General features: G+C 40.8%; 1 protein-coding gene across 1 annotated transcript in view; it reads left to right on the forward strand.

Moving 5' to 3' along the window:
* Nucleotides 1-1,496: 1,496 nt before the first annotated feature.
* Nucleotides 1,497-19,242, forward strand: part of SLC26A3 (solute carrier family 26 member 3) — a 39,358-nt gene continuing 21,612 nt past the window's right edge. Inside the window, exons 1-8 of the mRNA XM_012455914.2 lie at nucleotides 1,497-1,622; nucleotides 11,233-11,450; nucleotides 11,950-12,089; nucleotides 13,890-14,000; nucleotides 14,255-14,421; nucleotides 15,734-15,898; nucleotides 17,559-17,711; nucleotides 18,164-18,246. Coding sequence (XP_012311337.1) covers nucleotides 11,320-11,450; nucleotides 11,950-12,089; nucleotides 13,890-14,000; nucleotides 14,255-14,421; nucleotides 15,734-15,898; nucleotides 17,559-17,711; nucleotides 18,164-18,246 — 950 coding nt within the window. The 5' untranslated portion in view covers nucleotides 1,497-1,622; nucleotides 11,233-11,319. The remainder of the gene's footprint in view (nucleotides 1,623-11,232; nucleotides 11,451-11,949; nucleotides 12,090-13,889; nucleotides 14,001-14,254; nucleotides 14,422-15,733; nucleotides 15,899-17,558; nucleotides 17,712-18,163; nucleotides 18,247-19,242) is intronic.

A 19,242-nucleotide genomic window follows, 5' to 3' on the forward strand; every position in this document is an offset into this window, starting at 1 on the left:
CAAAGAGCTGGCAAATTCAGGGACTACAAGAAGCCACTATGGAAGGAGTGGAGAAAACAAAAGTAAGAGCAGGGCCAGATGAAGTCGGAGAGTTGCGCAGGGGGAGATCACGCAAAGGTTTTGGAGGCCTGTTATCCTCCGTGTAATCATCAGCCCCACAAACAGGACTAGTGTGAAAAGATCATTCTGATTAATGAGTGGTAAAGAGACTGGGAAGGCTGTGAGAGGAAGCAAGAAGTGCAGCAAGATATAAGAGTGAAGATGAAGAAAAGCGATGGCTTTGGGATGTATTTTGGAAGCATGCTCAATAGGACTTAGGGATGGATTGGCTGCGGGTGGGGAAAGGTCTGCAAGAGGAAGTGTCAGAGGTGGTTCCCAGCTCTCTGACATGAGTAAAGAGGATTATTCTTTACTGAAATGGGGAAGACTAGAGATGGAGCAGATTCGGGAGGAAAGACCAAGAGGTTTTAATCTCAGGATGTGTCGTGTTTGAGATGCCTACGAGGCATCCGAGCAAAGATGTGGAGTAGGCAGTTAAACATGTGGACCCTAGAGGGCTGGGGTTAGAAATCTGAATATTGCTGGGAGCCATGGAATTCTTATATAGGGTGAGAGGGTAGCAAGAGAGAAGCAAGTTCATAACAGAATCTTAGAAAATGCCAAAGAAAGAGTTAGAGGAGAAATTGGCAAAAGGATGAGGTGAAAAACAAGTGTGTCAAAAAATTGTTTCAGCATTTTAAGAAGAGAAGATTTTAGCCCGGCATGATGGCTGAGGCCTGTGATCCCGGCTATTCAGGAGGTTAAAGCAGGAGAATTACTTCAGGCCAGGAGTTTGAGATTAGCCTGGGACCACAGCAATACCTCATCTCTAAAATTAATTGATTAGTTAATTAATTTTTAAAATAAGAAGAGGAGTTCATGAAAGAGTAGTCAGCAGGACCAAATGCTTTTAAGTAAGATGAGAGTTGAAAGTATTCATTGTGTTTAGCAACATAAGGTTTATTGCTCTTAGGAAGAGCTGTGGTGGGGGCAGCATTGGAATGCATATATGGCCTGTGGCCAGGAGTTGGGTGAGTGTCCTTATAAAGGCCTTTATCATACCAGGAGTTAACCTATACACCACTCTTTTGCAGCCCATGAGACATTCCATGGAGTCATCCAGCTAAAAACACCACCACTAAACTCTCATCTAAACTGGTTGGTAAAATGTCAGGAAGATAACCCTTAAGAAGATCTTTAAGTCCACGTGCACATCTTCTGTGCAAATCTCTGCAAACCAATGAAATTCAGATACGCACAAGTGCAATGGGTAGGTTAATCTCACAAGGAACTTGAGGAAGCAATTTTCATCATCACTTCTGCTGATCAAAGTCTCAAAGGTCAAGACCACATTGCAGTCTTTTCATTGTTGTAAAAGTTAATGAAAGTTAATTATTAAAGCTGACAGAAAGGTAATTTGCCCACTGTCTTACATATCCTATATATAGACATCCCTATGCATATGGATGCATGCAGAGCCTGTAGACCTGAGTGGATGAACACTGCCTCTTAGAACCAGAACTTAGAGCTTTATCTTGAAAATGTACCACTGTTGCTGAAATTCCTCACTGAGCATGTGTCAGGTAGGAACCAAATTTATTATTGTTATATTCAAACTGTTTTCTGTTCCTTGAAAATGGTATTTTTTCTAATCAAAGTCAATTTAGAAGTTATTATTATGTTCTTGAGTTTTTTCCCTGAGTGTGAATATTTTGAATGAATTCACTAATAAGTGATGCACATATGTCTGGAGCACTAGCAATATGGATTAAATATTTAAGTAGCCTTTAATTTAACAAGTAAATGGTTGTAGGCATCATTAAGTCTTAAACAGCCTTTTCAAAGATGTTAGTGTTCTTGCTTTAATTATTCAGATAATTCCCTTAATTCTCCACCCAAATCTGACTTTATAGATAGATCATCTTCTCTGAGGGCTGGCAAAAAAAAAAAAAGCAAGCTTTAAGTAAAGGGTCTCTCCAGGAGACAGAATCACCTAGTAGAACAGATTCAGAAAGGCCATCTGGTCCTAGCCAGGCATAGGGGCATGTACCTATAGTCCTAGCTACTCAAGAGACTAAGGCGGGAAGATAGCTTAGGTCAAGAGTTTGAGGTCAGCCTAAGCAACATGGCAAGACCTTGTCTTTTAAAGAAAAAGACGGTGGGGGGCATCTGGTCTAGAAGTGAGAGATTTATCTGCCAGATGCCCTGGAAAGTCCAGGACTTCCTAGGACTTGGACTTGGACTAAGGGAAAGGGAAGAGGAGAAAAGGCAATGGGAGTAAGAAGGATAGAGAATGGAAAGAAAAGAGATGGGGAAAAAGTGGTCACTGGAAAGTAGCAGAGTGCCCTATGCCAGAAGTAGGAAAATATAAGATGAAAAACATAATATGATACAATATACTTAGTAATGTATGGGTACTTATTCCATACATTACTAACTCTACCAAGATAAAAATCTATTTTATTCTGTAAAATGTCAGGAAAAGATTATACAACTTTATATATGCAAGTGAGGAACAATTTATTAAATCATTGGACTAAACAATTCTCTTTTCTGAAGTAAGTTGGTCATTTCGAAAAACAGTGTCATGAAATTGGCTGCATAAAGATCATTCTTTTTTTCTGGGGTGGATTCTCGCTCTGTCACCCAGGCAGGAGCTCAGTGGCAGGTTCTCGGCTCACTGTAACCTCTGCCTCCCAGGTTCAAGCTATTCTCCTGCCTCAGCCTCCCAAGTAGCTGATACTACAGGCACGCTCCACTGTGCCTGGCTAATTTTGTTTATATTTGTGTTTGTTTGCTTGTTTGTTTTGTTTTTGAGATAGAGTCTCTCTCTGTCAACCAGGCTGGAGTGCAATGGCACAATCTCAGCTCACTGCAACCTCTGCCTCCCAGGTTCAAGCAATTCTCTTGCCTCAGCCTCCCAAGTAGCTGGGATTACAGGTGCCCGCCACTAACACCTAGCTAATTTTTGTATTTTTAGTAGACACGAGGTGTCACCATGTTGGTCAGGCTGGTCTTGAACTCCCAACCTCAGGTGATCCACCTGCCTCAGCCTCTCAAAGTGCTGGGATTACAGGCATAAGCCACTGCACCTTGTCTGTCTGTATTTTTAGTAGAGATGGGGTTTCACCATGTTGGCCAGGCTGGTCTCAAACTCCTGACTTCAGGTGATCCACCCGCCTCGGCCTCCCAAAATGTTAGAATTACAGGCGTGAGCCACCACGTCCGGCCAAAGATCATTCCTAATGAAAAATTAGGAAGCAACTAATTTGATTTCAGAAACAAGTAAAATGGGTTAACATAACATATACTTTGTTTTCTCCCGCTGGATAAGGGAATAAGTAAGCATATAAATAAATGAACAAATGTATGAAAAGCTCCTAAATAGCTCATATTTGACTAAGAAACAAAATCATTCAGAAAATGAGAATGAATATTTTTCAATGACAGGAATAAATATATAATAATACATTGTAGCTCTCCTCTCCAGTAAAGGTCTTTGATTCTCCAAAGAGAAAAGAAGAGCCTCCTCTAGCCTCTGTGTCACTTTGTTGAGAAGCAAGGGGGAGAAAAGCCAAGTCACCCCAAGGAGATTGGGCCCCAGGCCACCAGGCTTATGTTTTGTGTTTGTGGATATTGAGTGTAGGAGTGTGGGGCTTTTGTGCTCAAAAGCAAGGACCTTGAGGGTGCCTCACCTGGAGCTTTGTTCTCTTGCCTTGTCTTTCTTGGGGATAGGGGCTAACAAGCCCCCCGACATTCAACATGTAGCAGAGAACATGTAGTGGAGAGAGTCTGTTATTCACAAGATGTAGCTTCTCATCCTGGCTCTGGAAAGTTGGGAAAATCATTTATCTTCTCTCATCTCCAATTCTTCATCTGTAAAGTGGCGATAATACAGCCTATCTTCTCTGCCTCCATCACACAGTAACACTCAAGGAAGAAAAGTGAAAGTGCTCAGAAAATCTCACAGATATACAGAAATGGCCAGGGATTCTCTTTCACCTTCTGTGAGCCTACTGGGTGCGAAGCCCCTTGCTATGGTGCATCCCAGCATTTCTCTAATGGTTTAGCCTATGAGCCAACAAAACCTTCTCTTTCAGTGTTTGGATCTCTCAGTGTCTTCTGACATGATTTGCTTATTCCCCACTGCTTTGTCATCACTCCTGCCAAACCTATTCTTTAAAGTCTAACCCAAGAGTCACAGTTCCTTCACAAAACCTTCCTAACTTTAACCCACATTCACATCCCTTCTTCCAATTTATTATCTGCACCAATTATTTTGGGCACTTCTCCTGTGTATGTAAACTTTAGAGTTAGGTCTGTATCATTTATATATCTTTTGCTCACAGTTCAGTTTATTTCAACAAACTTTCTTTAATACTTACTATGTCATAGGACCTATGGAAAAGGGGAAAAAATGGTTAAGATTTGGGCCTTGCCCTTGGGAAACTTAGTCTTAAAGGGGAGAGAAACATAAATAATGGCCATACTGTATGACATGGAATAGACATATATACAAGGTACTTACAAGAAGGAAATGCTTAGCTCTATCTAGGGATACCATGAAGCCTTTCCATATTTTCTTATCTTCTGCAACTGTCTTAGACACTGAATTCCTTACAAACAATAGGTTGATACATGTTTGTTGAAGGAATGAAGAAATGAATTAATGGTCAGCTGAGTTGTTTTTTAGAGACAGGGTCTCTTTATGTTGGCCAGGCTGGTCTTGAACTCCTGGCCTCAAACAATCCTCCCACCTCAGCCTCCCAACGTGCCAGGATTACAGGCATGAGCCACTGTGCCCAGCTGTGCTGAGTATTTTTAAGAATGAATTGGAATCTACCAGGTGTTGGAGGAGAAGAACACAGACAAAGGAAATCATGTGTACAAAGACACAGAGCTGTTAAATATCACAGTGTGTTTGTTAGGAACCTGCTGCAATTGTGAGGGAGGAATGAAGAAGCTTGCGAGATAGACCAGAGCCAAAACAGGAAGGGCCTTGTATGCCATTCTAGGAAGCTCAGACAGATAGATTATTTTAAAACTAGGTTAAAACAAATGGGGATAAGAATGGAAAACTGCTACTTCTAAAGATAAGCTCAGGGTAAACATAAAGTCATAGAAAAGTTGGCAGCACTAACATTTTCCAACACGTTCCAGCTGACTTTTGTCATGTGGACCAGTTGTAAATTCAGTCTAGTCAATATTAAGCTCACTCCTGCGACTGTTACCTATGAACTTAAGGCTAAGAAGTCTCCCTTTGTATACTCTACTTTCAGTTTTGAGAACAGCCCTAGAAGGAAAATAATGGCCTCCACCTTTTGCCATTAGAAAATTGAAGGCTTGGGCTGGGTGCCTATAATCCCAGCATTTTGAGAGGCCGAGGCAGGTGGATCACTTGAGGCCAGGAGTTCGAGGCCAGCCTGGCCAACATGGGAAAACCATGTCTCTACTAAAAATACAAAAAATTAGCCAGGTGTGATGATGGGTGCCTGTAGTCCCAGCTACTAGGAGGCTAAAGCAGGAGAATCACTTGAACCTGGGAGGTGGTGGGTGCCGTGAGCCAAGATTGCACCACTGCACTCCAGCATCCAGCCTGGGTGACAGAGCAAGACTCCATCTCAAAAAAAGAAGAAGAAGAAGAAAAGGGAAAAAAAGAAAAGAAAATTGAAGGAAGACTTGCATCATAGCAAACATAGTTAAAGTATGGTGAGGCAAGGATTTGAAACCTGGTCTTCTTAGTTGCCAAAGTCTCATTCTTTTCTTTCTTTCTTTTTTTTTTTTTTGAGATGGAGTTTTACTCTGTCACTCAGGCTGGAGTGCAATGGTGTGATCTCGGTTCACTGCAACCTCCACCTCACGAGTTTAAGTGATTCTCCTGCCTTAGCCTCCTGAGTAGCTGGGATTACAGGTGGCTAATTTTTATATTTTTAGTAGAGACGGGGTTTCACCACGTTGGTCAGGCTGATCTTGAACTCCTGACCTCGTGATCTGCCCGCCTCGGCCTCCCAGAGTGCTGGGATTACAGGCATGAGCTACTGCGCCTGGCCAAGTCTCACTCTTTTCTGTTGTACCTCCCAATTAAATTAGATTTAACTTCCTTTTTCAGCGTCTTGGACAATGTGGTAATAGAAGTGATGGAAAATAATAGTAACAATTATTTCCCACCCCAGCCTCTGACCCCTTCTGAGCTCTCTTTGCCAACCTCAGTGCTGAGACCCCTCCCCTCCAAACACCAGTCCGGCCCCCTCTCATTCTGATGCCATCATTTCCCTGCTTCCAACCAGCCTCGCACTAACCAGAATGTGGAGCTTCTTGTGTGCTTGATTTCTGATTCCTCTCTGGCTGCTGATGGAGATCCCTCTCAAGGTGCTCACTGGAGCAATTATTTTGTTTGTTCTTCCATCTCTCACCCACTCCCCCAAGTACAGTTACCAGGACACTGCTGTATTTCCCATTGTCCAATGACTAATTCATGAAATAGGGCTGGTTTACCTGTGGTTTTCCACTGACTGGCTCAGGGATATTTTGAGATTCGTGAGGTGAGTCGTGTTTTCAGCAGATTTCAGGCACAGTATGGCATTTTCAGTGATGTCTCTATGAAAGCCTTCCTCAGCTTGAACAGCCATGGAGGGATCATGCTACTGAGAGCTGCCTTGAGTGAAGGCATCTAATGTGACTGTAGAGGGGCTGGGAAGTGTTCTGCACCCTTGCTCGTCTGCTGGCTTCAAGTGACCACTAACTGAAGACAAATCCTAGCATTGCTTATCAGCAACTTGGTTCAAATTAGTTGTTTCCCAGCAAAAAGGGCAGACCTCTGAAAGACTCAAACAGAATAGATAAACACTGAGTGGAAAGGTCAGGGTCATAAGACACTTGTCAGCAGAGTGGGGCAGGCAGAGTGGAGGTTCCCATAATTGGAGGCCAGCCTGCAGGTTGAAAATGGGTAGAATTTGGAGGGGTGGGGAGGTATGTACATGACAATCCCTAGAAATATCAAAAAGTTGTTAATTAAAGGGAATAGTTAAATTGAGAAACTGAACTTCAGAAATTAATCCCGGGGTTAAATTTCTGCTCAAAAAATAAAAAGCAGAGAACAACAATATGTCTGACTAAGCCACAGCACCAGGGTATGTAGGTATATGAATGTCTATGTGTGTGTCTGTGTATGTAATATATATATATCTCACAAAGGTCAAAAAAATCATAAAAAGCACATTAAAGGGAAGCAAATAAAAGTGGAAATATATACAAATAAGGCTTGAAGTTCTAAAATTAGTAAGAGAAAGGGACCCTGAGAATGAATTTCAATCCCGGCAAATCCACTGACACCCTAAGAAACCCAGAGATCCATGAAAAATAGAACATGAAAAGACTTACATCAATATGGGTGTAATATTTGAAATGGGAATTGTAATTCCAGGAACCAGAGAAAAGTGTTTTCCAAGAATTTCTGGTGAAAACATAACTTGTTCAGGTGAAAAAAAAGTTAAGAAAATCTCTTTTGAATTCCTAATTAAAGTAGGTTATGCTCAAGAATCTCAGAAATAATGACATGGAGAATGGCATTAATTTATGACTATCTGGAACATCTCTTCAGCAAAGGCTCCATTGGGGTAGTTGGTTCAGAGGCCAGCACTGTATGTTATATGTCCTATAGCTTTTGGAAGTGGGGATGGGTACGGGAAAAAAGAAAGGCTGGAATGCGGACCTCAAGTCCGGAAATATTTCTTTCTTTTCTTGTTTTTTTTTTTTTTTGAGATGGAATCTTGCTCTGTCACCTAGGCTGGAGTGCGTGGCACAATCTCAGCTCACTGCAACCTCCTCCTCCCAGGTTCAAGCAATTCTCCTGTCTCAGCCTCCTGAGTAGCTGGGAATATAGGTGCCCGCTACCATGCCTGGCTAATTTTTTTATTTTTAGTAGAGATGGGGTTTCACTATGTTGGTCAGGCTGGTCTCCAACTCCTGACCTCAAGTGATCCGCCCGCCTTGGCCTCCCAAAGTGCTGAGATTACAGGCTTGAGCCACCACACCTGTCCAGAAAGATTTCTTAAGCTTCCCTGATTCCTTCCCTGAGCAGTCACCTTGCAGGCAGTGCTGGAGGGTGAGGAGGAGGCTTTTAATGGCAGGACAGGCAGAGTTCAGGCTCCTGATCCAGCTGGAGGTATAAGAAAGCCCATTAAAGAGCCAGCCATAGCCATCCTCAGAGAAGAAGCTGATCAGAAATGAAGTTATATTACCCCATCACTGTCATCAGCAAAAAAACAAACAAACAAAAAAACCTGTAAGTTAGCAAAGAGAAAACATACAACAACCAGAAGAATATAAGTACCTTCAAGATCTTTTTTAGTGAAGATGACTAATAACTTTCTGTGAACTCCTTGAGGAAAGCATGAGGAAAGCAAGTAAAGAGTAGAATCTTTCTTTTTTTCCCCCGTTCAAAGTACCATCTGACAGAATTACAAAAACACAGTGCTGAAGTCTTCTTCATCCTAAGGTCGGCTAGGTTGGATCCTTGACAGGGTTAAAGTCGCTCTTATAAGATACTGCAGATACCTTTGTGAGAAATCCAAGATGTCATAAATGTTACACCATAGATTAGATCTTAATTATTAATGCTCCAATCATGTTGCTGGTAATCAGCAAAAAAAGACAAAAATCTATGCTATGTACCACAATGCACAAGTCACCTCCACTTTGTGAGCAAGTTATTCTGACAATGGGAAGTTCTATTTAGTTAGTGGGATTTGACCTCTGAAATGTGGGTGGAGAGATGGAAGAGGGGATAGAAACTAAAGAGAAAACAAGCACTTGGGAGTGGCAGGGGAGGAGAGGCCCAGAAAGCATAGTGAAGGAGGATCTAAATGTCATAACCAAAGCCCTGGTGGTGCACCAATCAGCTACTTGGGAGGCTGAGGCAGAAGAATTGCTTAAGCCCAGGAGTTTGAGGCCAGCCTGGGCAACATATGGAAGATCCCCATCTCTACTAAAATATTTTAAAAATTAGCCAGGCATGGTGGCTCACGCCTGTAGTCCCAGCTACTCAGAAGACAGGAGGACCGCTTGAGCCTAGGAGTTAACAGGCCATAGTGAGCTATGATTGCACCACTACACTCTACCCCAAGTGACAGTGAAATCCTGTCTCTAATAATAATAATAATAATAATAATAATAAAGGAGTCATAACTGAGCTCAAAGAAACTCAAATTCTGAAGGTCAAGCCAGAGATTTGGGGTGCAGTACATTGTGGTCAGAAGTCAGCACAGAGGACTTTAGAAGAGGCTAGGAAATAGGGTGGGAAAGAAAAATCAGTGATGAAAGAGAAGTCAAGTGGGGCCAGCAGTAGAGTCCAGCATCTGATTCCTGGTTCTAACTTGAGCAGTGCAAACATGCCTAAAATCCCATAAGGTATATGAGGCCATGGTGTAACAAGACACAATTTAGTGTGAGATAATTCTATTAATCACTGTGATTGAAGTTGAGGAACTACCAAGACCAGCTCAGTTGTGGAGACCCCCACCCAGGCAGCGCTGAAGGAATTAAGAAACAAAGAACAGCAAAGTGAAACATCAGGGGGCTAACAGCCTTCCGAGCTGAGCATCGCAGGGGCTGACAGCCATCCCAGCTTAGAGCCTCAGGGGGCTAACAGCCTTCAGAGCTCAGCTTCTCAAGCGGACTCTGACCCACGTATTTATTCTCTCTGAACAGGTGATTATTATTAACAGCCAGATATTCTGGGCTTTCTCATAGAATAAAAATAAACTAGGCAGGCACCTGGTGCCTGCTTACCACTGATCAAAGACGAACTAGAAAGCATTTTCCACTAGGGAGCCACTGGGGGCAGGGTCACATATCCTGTGCTTAAAGAACTAGTTTAGCTGGTGTATGATATATACTGTTTACTACTTTAGAACACCCTGAGCGGTTTTCCACTTGGGGGGCCAGCTCGGTTTTCCTTGCTGTCACTCTCAGCAAACAATATAGTCAATCATACACTCAGCAAGGAACAAACTTGGGCATTATGAGTACTAATACAGAACCAAGATTAGAGGGAAAAGTGCTAGAAGTTACTTGGAATGTTCTTCAATGTTTATATTGAATAATAGAGAAGCTGCGTGACATAGAAATGATAGCAAAGAAGTCTGAAAATGCAGATACTATTTTTACTATTTTACAAGCGGTATGTCCCAAGAAAAAGTATTTCTATTTTAGTGTGGGTTCAGGGTGTGTGTAATTATCTTCTCAGTTGTAAGAAGAAAATAATAATAATAAAAAAATAATAAAGAGTAACTGCCTCAAAAAATTGTGAAGGCTAACTTGGTGATGTGCATTTAAAATTTTTGTAAAATTGATTTTTAAGTATAATAGAAACAGGATTGATATAAAAATAAAAAACTTAAGCATCTTGTGTAGAAAATGCTAATAATTAAAATAATAACTACCCTTTAATGAATGCCTATAGTGTGTTAGATGTATGCTAGATGCTTTGGAAACCTTATTTAATCTTCACAGTCACCAGAAACTTGAATATCGTTATCCCCATTATGCAGGCAAGGCTCAGAGAGGTTAAGTAACTTGCCCAGGATCATTCCTTTAAAAAGACCTTATCACTCATGAATTAAGTAACCAAATAATATTTAGTTTGTTCCATAGTTTCCTTAACTATAAATTGTAAAACTCTAACTCCCAGAAACAATAAGGAAATAACTGAAATAGATAATACCTTTGAATTTCACAAATTTTCAATTTTACAAGGTAAAAAAATCAAATTTTAAAATTCTGATGGGTAAATTGGAACAGCCTGGACTGGAGTTAGGGGCAATAAATAGATTTTAAATCTAATCTGTCTGAATACTCCAATACCTTAACTTTGGAAACATTTCTGGGAAAAAAAAGATGAGAGGATCTCGCTTTGCAAGTAAAAAAATTGACTCAGTGATTCATAAATTCAGTCAATTTTGTTACTTTTTGGCAGATTAAAAAATAAAATAAAAGCTCTTGTTTACCTACCTAAAAAAGCCATGTCCAGTTCACTGGAATAAAATATCGCTGTCACAAAACACAATCTAGGTCCCTTAATCCTGCCTTTTTTGATCTTAAAAGGTGGTAACATTCAGTTCAGAGCTCACTCATCTGTAAATTGCATCACATTATCTCTGAGTTATTTAAGAAGCAAGCTCTGTTTGGTTTCAGGCATTTTAAACTGCTAAAGGCAAGAAGAAGTGTTCACCACATATTTCCAAAGGTCTTCAACTTGCCACAGCCAACAGAAAAATCAAAATGATTGAACCCTTTGGGAATCAGTATATTGTGGCCAGACCAGTGTATTCTACAAATGCTTTTGAGGAAGATCATAAAAAGAGAGACAGACATCATAAGACATTTCTGGATCATCTCAAAGTGTGTTGTAGGTAAGATATTTTTTAAGATATTGGCATTAGGAATATATTTTTGAAGCACTTTCACCTAAATTTTCGAACTTTCCAACTCTCCTTTCTGGCTCTAGTCCACAGCCTACGGTCCTTTCCTCTGGTTTCCAAACCTCCTACTCCCTCCCAGAGTTGGAAAGGTAGTGTTGAAAATGAACCCCACCTCAGCTTATCAACACAGTCTTTCCGATTAGACAACTAACAGATGGGGACAGAGGCAAATTCTTATTTGAAATATTGCATGATTCAAGCTGAGGATGACAAATAAGCTCTATTATGGTTAAAGAAAAGCAGGCATTTTTAAAAATCCTTTGTTGGTGACCAGAGGGCAGCTGACTATGGGTAAAGAATATTACTGAGAGTGAAATTACTAGTTTAATCTTTAGCATATTACTATCTTTACCAATTTCCCACCTACAGTTAGGTACTGAATTTAAAATTTGATATTAATTGACTGACCTATGGCTTTCCGTGTTTTCAGCTGTTCTACACAAAGGGCCAAGAGAATCGTCCTCTCTTTGCTCCCCATAGCGTCTTGGTTGCCAGCATACCGGTTTAAGGAATGGTTACTCAGTGACATCGTTTCTGGTATCAGCACAGGGATGGTGGCCGTACTACAAGGTAACTTTTTTTTCAATATAATTCATCTACCATAAAATTTATCCTTTGAATGTGTACAGCTCAGGGGCTTTCCATATATTCACTAGGTTGTGCATCTGTCACCACTAATTCCAGAACATTTTCACCACCACCACCCCCTAAAACTCCCTTACCCATTCACTTCACATCCCCATCTCTACCCTTTCTCTATGGATTTGCCTATTCTGGATATTTCATATGAATGAAACCATGCAACACATGGCACTTTGTATCTGGTTCCTTTCACTCACTGTAATGTTTTCAAGGTTGATCCATATTGTAGCATGTATTGGTACTTCATTCCATTTTATGGACAAATAAGTATTCTATTGTATGGACACGTCACATTTCTTTTTAATCCACTCATCAGCTGATGAACATTTGAGTTGTTTCCACTTGGGGGCTATTACGAGTTATGAGTAATGCTAGTTTGAACATTTGTGTACAAATTTTTGTGTGAACGTGCTTCAGTTTTCTTGGGTATATCACTAGGAATGTAATTGCTGGATCATATGGTAACTCTATATTTAATCATTTGTGGAACTGCTAACTTATTTTCTAAAGTAGCTACACCATTTTACATTTCCACTAGCAGTATATGAGGGTTCAAATTTCTCCACATCATCAACACTTGCTATTGTCCATCTTTTTTCTTTTAGCTATCCCAGTGAGTGTGAAGTGGTATCTCATTGTGGTTTTCACTTGTATTTCTCTAATGACTGACAATATTGAGTATTTTTTTCATGTGCTTATTGGCCATTTGTATATCTTTTGAAAAATGTCTATTCAAATTTTTTACCCATTTTTAAATTGCATTATTTATCTTTTTGTTGTGGACTTGCAAGGGCTGTTTATATATTCTGGATGCCAGACCCTTGTCAGATATACGATTTGCAAATAACTTTTTCATTCTTTGAATTATTGGTTAACTTTCTTGATAGTATCCTTTGAAGTACACATTTTTTAACTGTAAAAGTCCATTGTATCTGTTTTTTCATTGGTTGCTTATGCCAGGGGTCTTCGATCCCCAGGCCATGGACCAGTACAGGTCCGTGGCCTGTTAGGAACTGGGCCATACAGCAGGAAGTGAGTGGCAGGTGAGCAAGTGAAGCTTCATCTATATTTACAGCCACTCCCCATTGCTCTCGTTACCACCTGAGCTCCACCTCCTGTCAGATCAGGGGCAACATTCGATTCTCAAAGGAGTGCAAACCCTATCGTGAACTGTGCATGCAAGGGATCTAGGTTGCGTGCTCCTTATGAGAATCTAATGCCTGATGATTTGTCACTGTCTCCCAGCACCTCCAGTTGGGACCATCTAGTTGCAGGAAAACATGCTCAGGGCTCCCACTGATTCTACATTATGGTGAGTTGTATAATTATCTCATGATATATTCCAATGTAATAATAATAGAAATAAAGTACACAAAAAAATGTAATACATTTGAATCATTCCCAAAACATCTCCCCTTCCCTGGTCAGTGGAAAAATTATCTTCCACAAAACCAGTCTCTGGTGACAAAAAGGTTAGGGACCACTGGTTTATGCCACAGGTGTCATTTCTAAGAAACCACTGACAAATCCAAGGTCACAAAGATTTATACCTATGCTTTCTTCTAAGAGTTTTATAGTTTTACTTCTTACATTTACATCTTTAATACATTTTGAATTAACGAGGTAACTTATTTTTAGGGTCCAATCCTAAATACCTTAAGAACAAAATGAGAATGTCTTTGATTCCTCTTGCACAAAATAAGGACCCTGCTGCTTGTGTGTTTACAGGTTTAGCATTTGCTCTGCTAGTCAACGTCCCCCCAGGCTATGGGTTGTATGCAGCCTTTTTCCCAGCCATAGTCTACCTTTTCTTCGGCACTTCCAAACACATATCTGTGGGTAAGTCAGTTACTGAGCTGATTAATGCTCACGTTGTTTTTCTTTATGAATTTTATTGGCCATACATTGTATCAATTCCAAATTGCACGTAATCCAGGAGAAGAGTCATGGTCTCCTGTGAGAATTAGGACCAGGTTTGAGAAGGAAGGCAGGGTCACAGATGGCAGTCATTTTATATGCTCTTATTCTGTGGTTGAAAGACAATATGCTTTAGGGAGACGTATACTGACCATGATTCACCCACTGTTAATTAGGTCCGTTTCCAATTCTGAGTATGATGGTGGGAGTAGTAGTTTCAACAATGGTCCCAGATACCAGTATAACTACTCCGGATAACAGCTCAGTGACTGATGATACATTACTGAACAACAGGAAGGTGGTGGTGGCGGCAACAGTCTCACTGTTTTCTGGAATCATCCAGGTGAGCACCTTCTCAAGTAACTTGCCCACCTCAATCTGTTTGCCTTGACCGGTACACATCTCTCTGTTTTTTCTCCCCCATGCCACCTTTCCCTGTCTTCCCTTTGGTTTGTGTTTCTCCCTCATGGCCCAGAGGAAACAATATAAGAAGGGTCACTCACCACAGCCAGAGGGAGAGGAGTGGGTCAGTGGGACAAAAATGAATGAATGTGGGTCTAGACAGAAGGAGGAAGGGGAATGGAGAGGCGCAGTGACAAGTGAAATGCTTCGACATGTATCTGGGAATTGATAGAGTCAAGAAACATAACTGTATGCAAGAAATCGTCATACTGGTGGCTTTGGAATTTTTTCTTTAGCTCTTCAGCAACTATAATCTAGTTGGAAGGGACAGGGGCTTGGAACTGTTCATGTCAATTTTGGGGAAAACTGAAGAGGATTATGATGGGGCCGAAAGCCTTGCTCCCAAGCCGTATGCTGACACCCCTGCTGAATAAGGAAAATGTCATGGACTTTTTGAGATGTTGCCTAAGTTTATAGATAATGATATTATTGGTTAAGACCATTTCTTAAAGAAAGAAAAAGCCAGTTTCTACAAGGACATAAGCATGTGTCTTATTGACAATTTGATTAGGTTTTTCTAATACATTTCTGAATCTAGTATAGAAATGGAACCCACTGGGCTTTGTGCAGCCACAGCTCTGGCTGCATTCTGGAAACATGAGCAGAAAGACAGGTCAAGTATCCAAGGGAAGGAGAATCCACCCAATTCACTTTATTACAAAACAGTGATGCTTTAAGGGGGAATTAACCATCCTTTTCCGCAGCTAGAATGAAGCACTTCTGATGTCCAATACGCAATTACGTATTTCTTAAGCAAGTTGAGCAACTTTGAGAAAATATGAATAGACGCTCACTCATGCATGCTCCAGCAGCTAGAAAGTGTAACTTAAAATTACATCAGCAAATTTATGAGGGCTGATGCTAGGTCATATTCTGCTAGAAAAGGCCTGTCAAAGACACCACACTTAAATTTAAGGGTGGGTGAATAAGCGTGTTACTTCTTCGGGGCAAACTAGACATATCCTATGTGAATACCATGTAACGTTCCGCCTGGTGGGTGGTGTGGAAGGGAAGGAGAAGGAGGAGCCCTGGATGGGAGGTATCCCAGGAGGCAGGGACATTTGCTTCTTCAAGACATATACATACAGGTTCAGCCTTTACATTTTGTATAATATTATTTCAGTTGTGGATCTTTGCGTTTGCTGAGGCGTACTCCTAACCTATGCTTACAAAGGCTTTTGTTCTCTTTCCAGTTGGCCCTGGGGATTCTGCGGATCGGATTTGTAGTGATATACTTATCTGAGTCCCTCATCAGTGGCTTCACTACTGCTGCCGCTGTTCATGTTTTGGTTTCCCAGCTCAAATTCATCTTTCAGCTGCAAGTCCCATCACACACTGATCCATTTTCAATTTTCAAAGTAAGTATTTCTTGCACTTAAAAAATACTGAAATATGTGAAACTCACTACTGTGTTCTTGGAGAGCTTTCCTTTAATGCCTTTGCCATGGGGTTTACCTACAGGTTGTAAAATTTATTCGTATTTTTAAAAAAGTAAAACCAGGCATAATGACTCATACCTGTAATCCCAGCACTTTGGGAGCCTGAGGCAAGAGGATCACTTGAGCCCAGGAGTTCAAGACCAGCCTGTGTAATAAAGTGAAACCTCACCTTTACAAAAAATAAAATAATTAGCCGGGCATGGTGGGGCATGTCTGTAGTCCCAGCTTCTTGGGAGGCTGAGGCAGAGGATCGCTTGAGCCGATAGTTAGAGGCACAGTGAGCTCTGATTGTGCCACTGCACTCTAGCCTGGGCAACAGAGAGAGACTCAGTCTCACAAAAATAGAAAAGAAAAGAAAAAGCAAGAGAACAATACTGAAAACCAACCACATCTACCATCCAGCTAATGTTAACAACAAATTAAGTAATACTTCTCTTAGATTTGACTCAAGTATTTTCGGCCCCCGCCAAAAATCTATGTTTTAAAAGCTTTATCATTTTGTCCCAAGTTTAAAAATGTTTCCTGAAATCTTACTTTGAAAAGAACTTTGCTAATTGAGTTATGACGTCTTCCTATTTCTGAGTAAACAGGTCTCATTCTTTATAATTGAAGTTCTTGGGTCTTTTTTGCATCCTGTTTAGAAAACAAAAGAAAATTGACTGATATGTAGATAGGGCAGCAGTTCTCCTCTCCTCCGCAGGATGCAAAGAACAGATAGTGTTCTTAGTTTTAAAATTTGGGACAAAATGGTAAAGCTTTTAATAACAGATTTTTTGGGGGGAAATACTTGGGTCAAATATAAGAGAAGTGTTGCTTAATTTTTGTTGTTGACATTAGCTGGATGGTAGATGTGTTTGATTTTTTACAACTCCCAAGAGTCTTTGAGAGTTGAGACAGAGCTCGCTCCACATTGGAACCAACACTCTCTTAGCTCCATCCAGAGGTATTCCAGAAGTGGAGTGTTCCAGAAGCAATCTGGGATCCAGTTTTGGCCTGCTTGAGCTTTTCTGGGTACGTGAATATGGAACCCAATTCGCTTCAAGAAGTAAGACCATGCATAGTGCACAGTTAGCCAGAAAACTATGTCCCAAAAGTGACATAGAGAGTCAGCTAAGAAATGTGAGGGGGTCTAAACCCAAAAGTAAAAGGCCAGGAATTGAGCATGCTAAGCAAAACCATCAAAGATCAGAAGTTACTCCCTGGACAGAGTACTGATGGCTGTGAAATAAAAAATGATGACCAAAGAGACCTAAGGGCAGGAGACCAGTTGTAAAAATGTGAAAAATATCCAACAAAATTTGACACTAGCCAAAGACAGTCTCAGTAAAAATGGCAAAAGCATCCCTAAACTAGTGTGCTGCCTACACTATGCTAACTTACTCTTCTCATATCTCCATTGCTACTTTCTACAATTTCACATTCACAGTTAAACATGAGCAGAACAGGAAATCACTATCAGTCTCTGTCAGTCTGATAGTGTCTTTTGCTTCTATGTTTATTTTTATTTGCTTGGAGATGTGTTGTATCCAAATTTTGCATTAATATAGGGCTTTGGTGGTTTTTCTTTTTATATTTGTAGGTACTAGAGTCCGTATTCACACAAATAGAGAAGACTAATATTGCAGACCTGGTGACAGCTCTGATTATCCTCTTGATTGTATCCATTGTTAAAGAAATAAATCAGCGCTTCAAAGACAAACTTCCAGTGCCTATTCCGATCGAATTCATCATGGTAACGGATCATTTTCAGACTCTGTCATAGTTACTCCACTGTTTTTGTGTCGCGAGTCCCTCACCATCTGTAGCTCAGGAGGTTTCAGTGGGACAGAGGGCATCTCTGCAGTTTCTGGGCATGATATTTAGCATGACTTCCTTTTCATTCAGAATTTAATAACTTCCTCTTATGATTTTGAGTTAATTTTTTCCACATGAGACAAGGCGAGTGCAGAGAGCAAGACCTTTGACAAAATGTGGTGGTAGAGCCATCTGAGTTAAAGCTGTGGTTCTCAATCCTGGCGGCATGTTAGATAAAATTGCCTCCAAATTTCTTAAAAAGTAACAAAGCCTGGGCTGGAGTTCTTACTTAACAGGTGCAGAAGTGGGTTTTGGCAATATATTTTTTTCAAAGCAAGACTCTTAACTTGCATCTCACATTTCTAACTTGGGTCATTTGCAACTTTGCAGACGGTGATCGCAACAGGTGTATCCTATGGCTTTGACTTTCAAACCAGGTTTAACGTGTCTGTGGTTGGGACCATGGAAAGTGGGTAAGTAAGTGTGTCTTTGATGATGGCATCACCATGCACTAAGCAGAGCGTTAGCAGTAGTGACCGGAGAGGTACAATCCGAACTGCAGGTCACCCTGCGGTAACCCTCATCAGAATCCTCCCTGTCCCCTGCATCCCTGAGGAAGGCTCACTGCCTTCCTTCTAGGAAGAAGCTACAAAGAAAGGCAAGGTCTGCAGTTCTTTTTTTGTTCTTTTTTTTTTTTTTTTTTTTCAGCTTCCCCACAATGAATGCAGTTCTTAATATCAGAAAGTTTCTCCTTGAGGAAGAACTCACAAACCAGACATGCAGGGACTCAGACCAGGAGAAACTCACATGAAAGTAAAAGTTAGCAAAGTAGTGAAAGTATAAAAATAGGCAAAATAAGCCCGGTGTAGTGGCCTGTGCCTGAAATCCCAGCACTTTGGGAGGCTGAGGTGGGAGGATTGTTTGAGCCCAGGAGTTCAAGACCAGTCTGGGCAACACAGCAAGTCCCCCATCTCTTGTTTTTTTCAAAAAATATAAATAATAAAATAAAGAAAAATAGGCAAAGTAAACCGCTTCTCCTCACAAAGAAACACGAAGTGAAACCAGATTTCCTTGTCCATAAATTACTATAAACAATATGTAATGCTTTGTTTGAAGTTCCTGGAGGCAAGTTCTGAAAGTTCAAAAGACACACTGAAGGAACACAGGCATGCCACGTGAGCGGCCCCGATAGCACACTCTGTCCTTTCTCGCAATCAGATTCAAAACAAGGGCAGAGCAAGTTTTCCCACCGCAAAAGGATGAGAAGTCCGGTTTGTACAGGAACTTTCATTACATTCAGTGGATTGAGAAGGAAGATCATTTTGTGCTGTTTCTTCTAACTACAGTCTCAGTTTCTTCCAACTTACCAAGGAAAGATTGTTTTCCTGTTTTGTTTTGTTTTTAAAAAAGACTTCTCTCCCTCTCCATGCTTAACAAGTATTTGAGAATTCCAGAAATCAACATTCATA

This window comes from Aotus nancymaae, unplaced genomic scaffold, assembly GCF_030222135.1.
Source record: "Aotus nancymaae isolate 86718 unplaced genomic scaffold, 86718_ANA_hifiasm-v0.15.2.pri h1tg000002l, whole genome shotgun sequence".
Taxonomy (NCBI): domain Eukaryota; kingdom Metazoa; phylum Chordata; class Mammalia; order Primates; family Aotidae; genus Aotus; species Aotus nancymaae.